General features: G+C 40.1%; 1 protein-coding gene across 9 annotated transcripts in view; it reads right to left on the reverse strand.

Annotated features, from left to right (window-relative positions):
* Shroom2 (shroom family member 2) overlaps positions 1-14765 on the reverse strand; it is a 172040-nt gene that overhangs the window by 16605 nt on the left and 140670 nt on the right. For 4 of the 9 annotated variants that reach the window (XM_029473111.1, XM_029473113.1, XM_021153610.2 and 1 more), the window contains one exon: positions 1303-1512. In XM_029473111.1, coding sequence (XP_029328971.1) covers positions 1303-1512 — 210 coding nt within the window. The remainder of the gene's footprint in view (positions 1-1302; positions 1513-14765) is intronic. The other 5 variants (XM_029473112.1, XM_029473116.1, XM_029473114.1 and 2 more) reach the window with 2 other exon arrangements.

Here is a 14765-nt window from a genome sequence, read left to right on the forward strand (position 1 = left end):
CTTAGAAGTTTCATATTTTCTGCATGTTTAAAAGTTGTAGATCACTGTGTTAACTGCTATCTATTACAAAAGAAACTTTTCTGATGAGGGTTAAGAGATGTACCAATCTATGGGCATAAAGACAAACACTTAAGGGAGGGTTTAATGCTAAATCCACATAGCAGAATGATAGTAGTTCTCTCTTACAGTCTACGCACTGTTAACAGTAGAAGACATTAAGTTCTGTTTTGTGAAACAGGTTTTAAAACCTTCCTTAAAATTTCTGTCACTATTGCATGAGTAGGCATATCTTGTCAGTTCATTATTATAGTTCCCAGAGTTCAAAGCTGGGTAAGGCTATTAATTACTCCCCTAGTATCATCCATAACACCTTCTTGTACTATGAAGGTGCTTAGCTAGTGGGAATGAAGCTTTAATATCATTACCAACTTCTTTTCTCCATGTTTTATGACTCAAGTATGTGGTGTCTTCTACAATAGGCAATAGGCATGAAGTTCTGGAAGGTAACCAAGAGCAATCACAATAACCTATTATGGTTAGGGTCTATGAGACCTCACTGACCAATAACTTGAAAAGAGGTAACCCATGGCACTCGGCCTTTTATCTGGGTTATTCCAGAGTTTAAAGGGGTTAGGCTGAGAAGCTAAGGATATAGCTCCTTGAGTCCTTGGCTATCTTAGCACTTTGGAGGTTAGAGGCAATAGGATAAGGAGTTCAAAGAAAGGTTAAGTTACATAGACAGCCTAGGCTACATAGTGGGTTCAAGACCAACCTAGACTATACATCAAGAGCCTGTCTCAAAAAAAAAACAAATAAAAACTGAAAGAGTGAAGGAGTATTTTTTTGTTTTGTTTTGTTTTGTTTGAGACAGGGTTTCTCTGTATAGCCCTGGCTGGCCTCGAACTCAGAAATCTGCCTGCCTCTGCCTCCCAAAAGTGCTGGGGTTAAAGGCATACACCACCACGCCCGGCTTGTGAAGGAGTATTTTAAAGAATATGAGAATACTGGACATTACTCAACTTTACTTAAAGATCTTATACTTAGGCTAAATCTGATTTTGATCATTGGCAAAACATGCATAGTTGGCATGTATCAGAGTTTAACGCAAATGAAATGCATTAAGATCAAAGGGGATCCTGATGTCACTAAATCACAACTGGTCAATTGAGCTGTGTCTCATCCTCCACACAATTTTCTGCGACTGAGTTTTACCCCAGTGCTTGAAGCTGCAACAATGCTCCAGCAACAAACACTCGAAGCCTGCATGGGATAAATACATAGCATGCTGTCATAAGACAATACCTTGCTGAGTTGTCTTCATGGATAAGCAGGGGAGGTTTATCTGTCAGCTTCTGTGGGGCAAACTGAGGCGAAGGGGAGCGAGAAGTTTCCATGGCTGATGCCTGTAGGTGTTGACACTTGGAAGAGAGCTGGGTTTCTGGTTGAGGGAAAGTTGTGTCTTCATTCACATGCTGGCTGTCTTGCGGCTGGGCACTGCTGAGCACAGAGGAGCTGTGAGAGAGGGACAGTCAAATCACATATATACATCCACGGACTCAGTAAATGATGTTGGTAAGGACTTGTGGACAGCCACAAGTGAAGCCACACGTGAAGATGTGCTGTTTAGGCCCTAGTACTTCCTGGGCTCAAGATTAGGCAATCAAGGCCTCTTTAGGGTACAAGGTCATGCTCATTATCCACAAAGTGTGTTTCTGAGCAGGCAGGGGGTTAAGGGGGAATCCTGGACTTGGGGTCCTGAGTCACCAGTGTGTACTCCTCTGAGTTATGTATACTCTCGAGGTAGAGTCCCAGATTAGTTCAGGCTCCACAGATTAGATTAGAGCTCCACAGGAGGGAGCTCTGGGTCTTTCTTGGAATGGGACAATTCAGGCAATATGGGATTGGCCTTTGAGTTCTGTTTCAGTAGGTCCTGCAGTGTTCTCAGACTAACTTCCTAACACAGGGCATCAGCTTGTCTAGAAGATGATGGAATAAAAATTAGGCAAAAATTCCAATTATGATCTTTTCTCTTGGATCACTTTAAGGACTACATATTTTTTAAACACCTGCGCTCACTGCCACTTGTGATCTGTAACACATGTTAAATGTTAGGCTATATGTGAAACATGTTATATAAGGAATATATGAGGCATTAATGACACATATACACAAACCTGGTATACACACACACGCGTGTGTGTGTATATATATATATATATATCAACTACATTTCTTTAATAACCCCCTAAAATAAAATAAATACCTAAAATAAATATCCTCTCTTAAAAAGAAAAATCATGTTTTTGTGAAAATTGTCAGATCCACATATATTTGGGACTATTTACTTCAAGTTTTAATATTTTTACATGGCATATGGGAAATGCTCATATACACAGGGATAGGCCTTTCTAAGATGTGCCAAGAATCAATTCAGTCATAAAAACCTTAAAATTAGACATGCAAAATGAGAAAGACAACTGCTTATTGGAAGCAGCTATGACTTACAGAGTTTTCCCTTATACTATCCAATCTCATGAACATGCACATATACACATAGGCCTGCCTATGACACACAGATAGAAGCTGGTCTGGATGTATGATTGTCTATGCCATTATTAAAGCCTATACGTTGACTACTAGCAAACTTAAAACAACTCAGAGTGCAGTGCCTCTGCCAACATACCACACCAAACAAAGCCCAAGGAGAAAAACAAACCTCTGATTTAAGGAAAAGAGCAATTCTCAGTCTAAGATTGACTTCTGGGCTGGGCATGGTGTTTCATATAATCCCTGTATTTGGGAGGCCAAAGCGAAAGGAATGCATGTACTTAAAAGCAAGCCTAGGCTACAAAGTGAGTTGTTTCAAAAACAATCAGTTGATTTTTGAGGGATAGAGTATATAGCTCAGTGGTTGAATGCTCGCCTAATGTGTCAAAACCCTAAGTTTGACTCCGAGGTTGGTTGGTGGGAGTGGGGGTAGGGGTAGGAGCATACTACCAAGAAAACTCCACTGCTGACTCAGACAAGGGCAGCACAGATATAAGTAGCAGTGAGCGGATATATCATAGTCATTGAGAAGAGGAACCCATCCCTGTTTCATACCTAGAGTACTTGAGGTTCTGCACTTGTTACAACCTGCACCTGATGTATAATATCAGTGTTACAGGTGGGATCTGCAGGGCTATCATGTCAGTGCCCTGCCTTGTGGATAACCCTGTTGTGTCCTGGGGAAATGGGAGGGGAAGGTCCCTTCCTCGGTTAACATGTTCCAGAACAGAGCAGAACCAATGCCTCTCTGCTGCCCTGTATCCCTGCAAATAGAAGTAGTTAAACTCCACTAGCAATAGAGCTAGAAACTGATATCCTAATGACATAGCAGCAATAAAGGCTCAGAGGAACTTATTTCCTCTGGCAGAGAGGATGAAATCTCTGGCCTGTGCAGAGATTTAACATTCCTAGACAAGTTATTGACCTAGCTAAGGAACCATCCCTCAAGAGGGTGGGTTCATCTTCAAATCCTGCTAAAAATGATAGAAAGAATAGCTTTTTAATTAGACAATGTACTTTTGCTTCCCTGAATTCCTGCTCCCCAGTGTAGTCCCTACAAGCTGCCATGAGATTCTGTAGTGTCTGTCTGACTTAGAAAGGTTTAACTTTTTTCTTTTGCTGTTTGTCTTTTCTTTTCAATGCTGGTCAACGCCTAAATATACTTTCTCTAATACTTTTGACTTTTTCATTCTTTTTAGGCAGATACCAACTAAGCTACATGCCACCCCTCTTTTCATTCTTTCTATAAAGCTCTGTTCCCCACCATATGGTTGGCCTCCATACTGGCTTAACTCAATCAGCGTTGCTTCTTCTTTCTCTCCTCCACTCTCTCCCTTCTGCAAAGCTGCTTAAGTCTACAGCTTGCCTACCCTGGGGTTCTTTTAAACTCTAATGAAATTGTCCTCAAGCTTATGCTTGAGTCCATTCTTAATTCTTGTATTATAAGGGGACCCCAATTTCCCTGATATCACCAAGAAAAAGCAAACAACTTAGGTTCTCATGAGCCATTTAGGAGGCCAGGCACACTTGTGTTGTTGCTCAGGAGATTAAAGACTATTTAGAAAACAAACTTCAACAAAACTACTAAACTTACCAGAGCAAGAAGACAAGACTCAAAGAAGTGCCATTTTCTATTTGTAGTATACAGACATTCACAGAAGCTTCTAGTTTGAAGTTTCACCAAAGTATCTTAAGCAGAATAGTGGATAGTTTAGGGAACAATACCTAGTTTAACAGCTGTTTTTGTTGCAAAACTCTTATTAGTGCCACTCCTAGCCATAAAGCTTAGTTCTTTCTGAACTTTCACCTGAATCAGTATACACACACCTTCATTCACTATATATACTATATATGGAAAATGAATTGATTACATTTCTGGCCAAATCCAGGGAAAAAGAAATTCTCAGTATGTCTCTGCCTTGCTCATAGCACTATCCAAATTTATATAAAGAGAAAACAAAGGACAAGAAATATGCACATGTAAATTGAGTTGTGTGGGAACTGGGAGATAAACCAGGGCTTTAGGTAAAGGTCATTTTGATTCCCAGCAAGGTATTTCCTCCAGGGATCCTAATTTCTAGGACCCCATTCTAGGACATTAGATTGCTGTCAAACTGAGGATGCATTCTGAGAAGAGCGAGTCATGTGTTAGCTGTCACCTGTGTCATTTCAAAAAAGTTGGAATATACATGAACTGCTTACCCTGCAGTTCCTGAAATGTAGTAGCCATGCTCCCAGTCAAAAGTTCCTAGTACTTAGTATTATTTGATAAATAGTCACTCTATTATATAACCAGAATCAAATGAACTCTAATTTGTTGCTAAAATCTATGCATTATTAGTCACTAACATTAGTCACTCACAATCGTCCTTCTCTTTTTCTCTTGGTCCTTTTCCAGCTCAAGCTTTCAGAATCAACACTATAGAATCACCAACTAATTTGAACTGTCGCAGTTAGTAAGAATCTAGTAAACCAGGTCACAAATATACACAATAAAAAAGGACTAAAATGTAGCAATTTGGAGTTCTGTCAAAACCAAATTCAAATCTATGTTTTTAATGGTATCCAAGAGATATATAATACACACAGGGTCTAGTAGGGCATATCTGTGATATGCTTGAATGTAGGCATATTTATAAATAGATGTAAACTGTATATGCTATATATGTCATCTGTGCAGATATGTAAATGTACATGTGTGCCAGTGGTGTATGTATGGCATATGTGTATGTGTGTTGTGCTATGCATCCTTACTGTGTTGTATGTTATACATGTATATGTGTGGCTGTGTATATGTGGCTATGTCATGTACATATATCCCATGTCACTCTACTTGTTTGTCTGTCTGGATCTGCCCTCCATTTGTGCATATATTCTTCTGTCTAGAACTACTTCTATGGCCTTCACAGTCTCACTCCTCATTTTTGCAGCTAAACTCCACCCAAGTCTGTGAATTCTACAGCTTGACTCACAGCAAACCTTCAACAGAGCTCATTATAATATACTCATTCCCACAGAGACTCTTAATGCTGATTAAGAAACTTGGCAAATTCCTGCTAATAAAACTGATGACATACTTTGTGGTGGCACCATAGAAAGGTACAAATGTGTCTGTTCTGGTATAGCATGTTCACAACACCAATGGGAGAAAACAGACAAAAATTCTAGAAATCTTATTAACTCCACTATTATTTAAATCGACATATCAGATCCTGCTCTGGAGACAAGCAAACTCAGACCTCAATGGGAAGTTTCTGCATATGAGGAATGGCTGTTTTACTTCCAGACTCTATCTGCTCACTACAGCAGCTGAGGAATCTGGGTTCAATGCTCTCAGTTTCTTTTCTCTGCTCCCTGTAGTCACATCTTGGGCATGCCTGTCTTCTTACTACATGGGTCCTTATACATGCCAACCCTATTACAATCTTCATGTCCCACCCTAGCATGGGACTCTAAAGTGACCTTATAGTTCATTTCTACTCAGCCTGTGCTCCTGTGTGTAGAGCAGCCTGTGTGTGGAGACCTATAACCTATTTTCTTCAGTGTCTAAAAGGCAACCAATTAGATATATAAATACACTTGTTGCTGTCACTCACTTTTAGTCAATGTGAAGAATGTTATATACAGAGGGGTGGTAGGTACTTTTACAAGATGCAAACAGCTAAGTTTTTGGTGAAATAACTTTATGTATGGACAATCTAGATAAACATTTTTTTTACTGCTCTATCGTCACTAATTAATTCACCACTGTTTGCTAATGGAGTTTATAATCACCTTTATAAAGGATGATGGGGAAATTGTCCACTTCTTTTAGATGTGTTAATAAGGAAACACTATAGAGTCTTTTCCATCCATTTTTGGCTTTTGCTGTCAATGACAGGAACAGGACTCTGATTCATGGTCAGTTATTGCTCTATCAATGGCATAGTGTATGAGGCCTTAGTAAAATATGAGTCTCATGTATCCTAGGGATTTCACTGGCAGATACTTCAAATCATGATCCATGGTATAACCAGCCTTGTGTTATCTAACCAGTAAACAAACCTGAGGATGCTTTGTATCCTTTCAGATACATGGTCATCACAGGCTATACTGTGTCACATAGGTGTACATTACTCACTTTTCTTGTTACTGTAATAAAATAGCCAATAAAACATAGAAAGAAAGCTTTCTTTGGACTCCTGGTTTTGGAGGCATTTCAGTCCATTATTATGCTGCGATTCTGCGGGAAACCCAGGAGAGTTTAAGAACTGCAGAGTCCGATGCAATCATGCAGAAGAGTCTTTTTATTTTCAAGTCAGACTCAGATCGCAGACCTTCCCACAGCATAGGACAGGAGTACAACCACGAGCTTGGAAGGCTTGATGCTTATATACAGCATAGTTAGAGATTCTTTGAATACTTGGGGGGTGGGGGGGAGGCGGATGAGGCAAGTCATAATTCAAACACGATACCATTTGGTAGGGTGGAATTTCGAGGCTAAGAGGGGGATACTTCCGACCTAAGAAGTGTCTTTATGGGGACTAGTTTTATGACCAGCCATAACTGTCTGTGGCCTCTGATCACCTCTCTTCCACAATTCAAATGTGGGACCCTAATCTCCTTTTTCCAAGGACAGGAACCAGCTGCACCTGGAAGTGCCCAGCCAGTTATCAGGGAGAGTGCTAACCTCAGTGTCACAGAGGCGAGGGAGGCTGTCATCCATTGTACTCAAGCTGGTACCTGTGGCTCCTCAGGTTCTCTCGGGAGCGGCCAGGAAGGGGGAGGAAGCTTTGCAGTTATAGTAGGAAGGAGCAGGGGGTGAAGGAAGAGGGGACTTCTGCGAGAAAGGGCAGAAGCAAGCCACCTGTACACTTCATCATAGCTGAAGATGACATGGTGAAGTAGTTCGATGATAGTGGGAACATATGATGGAGCCTTTTCATATCTTAGTGGAACAGGAAGCAGAGAAAGCAGGCCAGAATAAGGATAAGGGGCAGGAATAACCTTCAAAGGCTCATCCCTATTTCTACCAGCTAGGCTCCACAACCATCAAAATTGTGCTATGAGCAGTGATTGAACAATTCAAACCATGAGCCTATAGGAGGCATGTCAGATTCAAACCATAGCTGGGAAGCTGTAAGTATCGAGGCACAGAGATCCCACAGCATAATAGGAGGATTTGGGTGGAATTCCTCTGAGCCATGCATCTAAGACACATGCAACAACAGATGACAAAATCACTATACAACTGCTGAGACACAAATCACACAACCTAGGCAGAATATAAAAAACTCAGGCAGAACAGCCTCGCCTTCTGAATTAGGAAGGACATTCCCCCAAGAGGCCAAGCCAGCCACTTAGTGATTTATAAACATCAAGGCTACCAATAGAAGTCTGGGCTATGACAGAACAAACAAACTTTCAATAGATGATAACACTGAGTGTGGTAGTTTGAATAAGAATGCCCTCCTAGGCCTTAGGATATGTAGCCTTGTTGAAGAAGGTGTGCCACTGGGGGCAGGCTTTGAGGTTTCAAAAGACACGTGCCATTCCCAGTGTGTTCTCTCTCTGCTTCCTAATTGCAGATGAAGATTTGAGTGCTGAGATATTCCTGCTGCCATGCTTATGTTTCACTATCATGGACTCTAACCCCCTGAAACCATAATTAAATACTTCCTTTAATAGGGTGCCTTGGTCATGGTGTTTTGGTACAACAATAGAAAAATAACTATGACACTGAGATATTTCCTCCTTTCATTAAAGCATGATGCAAAATGCTAACATGCTTTACACATATCTATATATTGTCAAGAATAGCAATATACGCTGAAGAGGTGGCTCAGTGACTAAGGTAATTGCAGTGTAAGTGCTGAGAACCAGCAATTCCATTGCTTCCATGTTGAGGTGGGAGGCAGAGAACAGGAGAATTCCTAAGTTTGTATGCCAGTTACCTGGTATGTGCAACAGTGAAACAATAAGAGTTCCTGTTTACAACAAGGAGGTGAGGACTACTATCTAAGGTTGTCTTCTGACCTTCACATATGTGATGTGGCATATACTTCTATTATAAACACACACCCTCTACCTACACACACACACACACACACACACACACACACACACACACAGAGCAAACAATGAATAGGAGCAGTTCTGCACTGTGGCCTGAGAATCACACTTGAGAGCTAGCTGCCCAGTTGGTTTGTGAAGTGCCCAATTAACTCATAGAACAACTAGGCTGGAACCCAGAATCCCTGCCTTGGAAATAGCTGTCTTTCCAGGAAGGGGAAATGTCAACATCACTTAAGTCCCATGTTCTCTTTAGTTTCACATTTACAGTTTGAATGTGGCATCTCTTCTGGTTGTGAGTATAGAGAAAAGTGTTTGGGAAAGAGTAGACTTATTCATCATCAATCATAGATAACTAGTCTTCCCTACAGAGGGATATATCAGCTAGATCTGTGTATAGAAGTCAGACAGCTAAGAGACAGGACACCCAAGTCATTCCATATGTAAGTCTGGTACATGAGACCTCATGGTGAGCTCCTGGTATTTCTCACCACCCTTCCCACATTCCTGATACTTCTTAGCAGTCACATAAATTCCTTGTCCAAGTACAAGCAGGAAGCTCTTCCATCAACACAGCATCTCCTAACTGTCAAATGAAGTGGGAAATGTGGCAGTGAAATATAGCACTAGAGCACCAAAGAGGCAATCAGTTAAACAATTGACCAATCAACAAAGGCACAGAGTTCATCAGAAACATTTAAAGAGCATGAACATTTAAGAATAATGATACTGGTTAGAAATGCCAATTAATCATCAGACATCCTAAAGCATAAGCAGCTGTAGAAGAGGGACTGTCTGATTATCCTCTGACTGTCCAATTTCTAGGGATGGAAACAACATGGTTGAGTATATATTATTTCAAATGTTTGGGGGAAGAAGTATTTGAATTTGGAATTAAAAGACTTTTTGGACTATTTTCATGTATATATACATATAATATACATATATATGTGTGTATATATATATATATATATATATATATATATATATATGAATGAACCTAATTATATGGAACTTAATTATAAGCTTGAATGCAGTAATTCTAACTTATGCCATGCACTTATATTTATAGATATACATTTACATTTTACGTTTCATATATATATATATATATATATATATATATATATAAAAGATAATTTTTAAAGAGTTATTTATTATTATATCTAAGTACACTGTAGCTGTCTTCAGAAGCACCAGAAGAGGGCGTCAGATCTCATTACAGATGGTTGTGAGCCACCATGTAGTTGCTGGGATTTGAACTCAGGACCTGCAGAAGAACAGTCGGTGTTCTTAACCACTGAGCCATCTCTCCAGCCCCGAAAGATAATTTTAATATATTATTTTTAGTGTACCTGCATTTTGACTGCAACTCATCAGAGTATAATGTGAGGTCAAATGTAGAAATTTGTCTTTTGTGGCAATATGTAGGCACCGTTTCTGACTCAAGAGAATTTCAGATTTTAGGTTTGTGAATGATTAACCTGTAGTTGCTAAAGTAACAGGCATATTATGCTTATGATGCTAAGGAAGAGAACTATTTCTGCAAGTTTTGTTAAAATATATGGATCTTTTAATTTAACAGTTTCCTGTGTTTTTCTTTGGGGATTTAGGGAAGATGTACTTAAGACAAGGTCTCACTATGCAGCCAAAATTGATCTCAAACTTTCCACATGGCCCACAAAAGCCTGCTTGAACTTGAGTAGTTGAGATAGCAAATATACACTACCATACCCAGTTGTCAAAGTCTTGTGTCTTGCTGGATGTACTTTGGGGAGAACACAAGCTCAGAAGCATCCTGACATTGGTCATGTGTTTACTACAATTCCTCCTGGCTAAAGCTTTTCTCTCTATGCCGCCCTGTGTTTTTCATGCCATGTGGGAAAAGCAATTTAGAAAACCAGATGAGTTTTATTTCCTCAATGTCTTCACAGATGGATAAAAAAGGTTTGCAGTTTCCTTGGAATTTCATTTTAGCTTACAGAGACGCAGATGCCAAGTAATAATGAAGCTGAATTGGAAAAAAGGATAAATCATTTGTGGTTAAATGGATAGGGGAGAAGACATATTTAAAGAGAAATTTCACTCACAGATGATGCAAACCCAAATTAACAGGCACTGACTTTTTAATAGTATTCAGTAATTTTTAAATGGGGTAGTGGGCTGGGGAAATGTCTGCTGTGCAAGCATGAGGACTTGAGTTTGGATCACCAGCATCTATGTAAAAGCTGGGTATAGTGGTATGTGTGGTAGTAACCCTAATGCTGGGGCAGGTGTTGGAGACAAGAGGATGCCCTGAAGCTCAACTGGCCTGCCAGATGAATTATATCAATGAGTTTTAAGTTAAGAGACTTCCTCAAAAAATAAGGTGGAGAATGATCAAGAAAACTACCGATACAGACTTCTGGACTCTACAAGCACACAAATACATGTGCACAACAGTGGCCTGAATTTGGAGATTATACTCTCTAACTGCTGCTCAAGTATCCCAGGGATCTATGTATGCTCTTACAACATTTATTCTGAGAATCTGTGGCAAGGCCTTTCTCATTTCCGTGGCTCCATCCCTTCATACTTGGTCCCAAGATTTGATGTAGCAAGAAACTGGGCTCTTCTTAAAGATAGTCAGAAGGCCCTGGAAGAGGGTTGAATAGTCAAGGATGACATGCCTCCAAATCTATTTCAAAACCAGCCTTCCAAGCAATCTGGATGTGAAGAAAACATTAAGAATCTGTTTTGTAAAACTTCCCCTCCCAAATTCCTTCTCTCCCACTTTTCTACCTACTACATGTATGTGGGTATCAAAAGCTATATTCCAGGCATTTTTATTCTTGGCTCGGAATGTCCCTTCCAAAGAAAATAATCATTATCTATAAAAATGGTGACACTGAAAGTTCCTTGGCACTAGGTCTAGGGGGAATCTACCCATATTCCAACAGTCAGAACAACTTTCTGAGCCCTGGGCCAGGATATCTCTTTGAAATGATATACCTTCAAAATAAAATCTGTGGAGCTCCACTTAGGTGTAGCAACATTGCCCCACATTTAAAGAGGCCAGGAAACTTTGTTTTTAAAACCTCATTACACCCTGCACTACATAAACTCTTCTGTCCCCTTTCCTGGCATTCTCATATACATATTCTTTCTCTTCATCCTTCTCTCCACCTGTCCCCTCCCTCCCTACTTTTCTTGAGGCAGGATCTCATGTGTCTCAGGCTGATCTTGAGCTAACTATATAGCCAAAGACAGCCCTGAACTTCTGATTCTCCTGCTTCTATCTCCTGAATGGTGGAATTCAGGTGTGCACCATAATGTCCAGTTTATGTAGTATTGGGATTGAACCTAGGGCTTGCTGGATGCTAGGCTTTACCAACCAATTGGGGTATATCACTAGCCTTAACATTCTCCTTATATCCTTCACAATGTTTATTAAAATGAGCACTTATATACACTCTGTTGTTACTGTTATTTCACCTTTGACAATACTGGGAACTGCAAAAACCTAAGGCCTCGGTTCTATAAAACAACCACTCTACCACTGAGCTACATTTCCAACCTTATACTTTTTATTTTCACATAAATTGCCCAACCTGGACATGGATTTAGATTTTCCTGCCTTAGCTTCCCAAGTAGCTGAGATTAAAGGCTTGGCAATGCTAGGTCAGGCCACTTGTGATTTTAAAATTTTAGCATATGCCTTGCTATGTAGAACAGGGATTAGCAAATTAGAAATTTTAATCCTTGGTTTGGCATGTCACTTTCATTAAGAAAAAATATGGGTATTAAATTGCTGGTGTGTTACATGGTATATAAACTGAGTTTTATCAGAATATACTGCTCTGGAAGAATTTGGTCCTGTGAAAACCTGCCCCAAAATACTGTGAGCCCTATGGGAGAAAAACAGACAGGGGCTGGAAAGATGGCTCAGTGATGACAAGTACTTGTTGCTCTTGCAGAGGACCTAGGTTTTATTTCCAGCCCCTATGTGGTGATTCACAAACATCTGTAACCACAGTTCTAGGGAATCTAACACATACATATAAAAAAATACATGCATGCATGCATGCAGTGAGGCAAAACATTCATTTACATATTTTGGGGGGAAAAGAAAAAAAAGAGAGGCTGAAAAAAATCCAAGACTGCACACAGTACAATTTACTGACAGATTTACTAGTAGAAATGTGGTCATAGGTTATAGCAAAATCAGTTGGAGACCTACCATTTGAGTCAGAAAGAGGAATATATATCTAATGACTTCATCCTACATGTAATATATTGTTTATCTTAATTTAATATCTAAGAAGCAGGAGCATGCCTGGAGCAAGGATCTGGTTAGCTTATTTGCGGTATATTGGGTAAATATGTGAAGCAAACAGACCAGAATCAACTATGGAGGTGATAAATGAAGATTATAACATTCAGATCAAGCTTGAATCCCTTTTCCAATTTTCATTTCTTTGTTTGAGACAGCATCTTAATATGTAGCTCACTCTGGCATTGAACTCAGTGTCCTTCTACCTTAACAACTACAAATGTTAGGATCACAAACATTTCTAAAGTCCTCAGAATAGCCAATTCAATTTCCAAATACTTTGCAGACTAAGAACATAGCTGAGTACATAGGACATGGCACTGTCCTCTAATACTTGAGCACTCCAATCTCCTACAAACAGTCAGCAAGTCCTACCAGAAGCAACAGCTTGTTTTAAGCTAGGATTTACATCTGTCTTCTGAGTTCTCCATTTCTCTTACAATACAACATAACACATCCTCCTTAGCCACTCTTTCTTCTTTGCAAAGCATTGAAAACCATTTCAGAATTGACAGAACTGTAGACGGTTGCATGTAATGCCATGCAATTGGTAACTAGACACTGGCAACAAAAACACATAGTTGCTAAAAGCTGATGGCTGCTAAAACACAGAACTGGCAATACAGAGTAGCCAAATATGGGCCATAACAAGAGGATTCAATAACAAGAGGTTACGGTTAGAAATAATCTAACCCAAACCAACTGTAAATGTGTGAAAAGTAGACACCATACTGCACAAATACATTGTAACCTAAATGACGATGATTAAGAAAGGCCCATTTTTACTAGGAATGTGAACAGTAATGAATAAAAAAAAATCAGTAAATATATGAAAGAACATTGCCTTTCTCAAGCCCCTAAGAAATACATGTTAAAAATGGGTTACTTAATAAACCACAGAATTGCCCTTCCAGTCAGCATCAGCACCAGGTCACCTTGGGCACAGAGTCGGCGGACACCCCCACAGTCCCTAGAGGACTCTCCCCGAGATCTTAGGACCACTTGTGTGTGGAATTCAACTTCTGTTCCAATCCAATCGTGCAGGACCTGAGACAGCATTAGGGAAGCAGAAAACAGGCCTGACCAGGGGCACAAGTCCCTTCCGGTCGGCGCCATCACTTGCTCACCTTGGGCGCAGAATTGGCGGACATCCCAACGGTCCCTAGAGGACTCTCCATTCGATCTTAGGACCACTGACCAGACAGCTCCACGCTCCTCAAAGGAGACAACACATCACAGGCACTATAACATGCCCAGGATCTTTGACAACAGGATCCCAGGATAAAAGGAGCTTGGTCACAACAGTATTTCAGGGTCTCAGAGGAACTTCACTGCCAAGAACTCTGGCACACCCAGAATCTCAGGTTCGCAAGAGCCCACAAGCAAAGGATCACAGAGAAAGCTGGACTCTGAGGAGTCCTGAATCAACTGGGATTATAGGAAGGACAGGCTCCAATCAGAGGACAGCAAATACTTGAGATAATCAGATGGCAGGAGGCAAGCATAAGAACTGAAACAACAGAAACCAAGGTTACTTGGCATCATCAGAACCAAACCCTCCAACCAGAACAAGTCCTGCATACACCATCACACCAGAAAAGCAAGACATGGGTCTAAAGTCACTTCTTATGATGATGATGGAGGACATTAAGAAGGAAATACAGAAAAACGCAGGTAAACAGCTAGAAGTCTTTAAAGAGGAAACACAAAAATGCCTTAGAGAGTTACAGGAAAACAATTCCAAACAGGTAATGGATCAAACGGGTGATGGAATTGAACAAAACCATCCAAGATCTAAAAATGGAAGTAGAAACAATAAAGAAAACCCAAAGGGAGACAACTCTGGAGATAGAAA

Source organism: Mus caroli, chromosome X (genome assembly GCF_900094665.2).
Source record: "Mus caroli chromosome X, CAROLI_EIJ_v1.1, whole genome shotgun sequence".
In the NCBI taxonomy this organism is placed as follows: domain Eukaryota; kingdom Metazoa; phylum Chordata; class Mammalia; order Rodentia; family Muridae; genus Mus; species Mus caroli.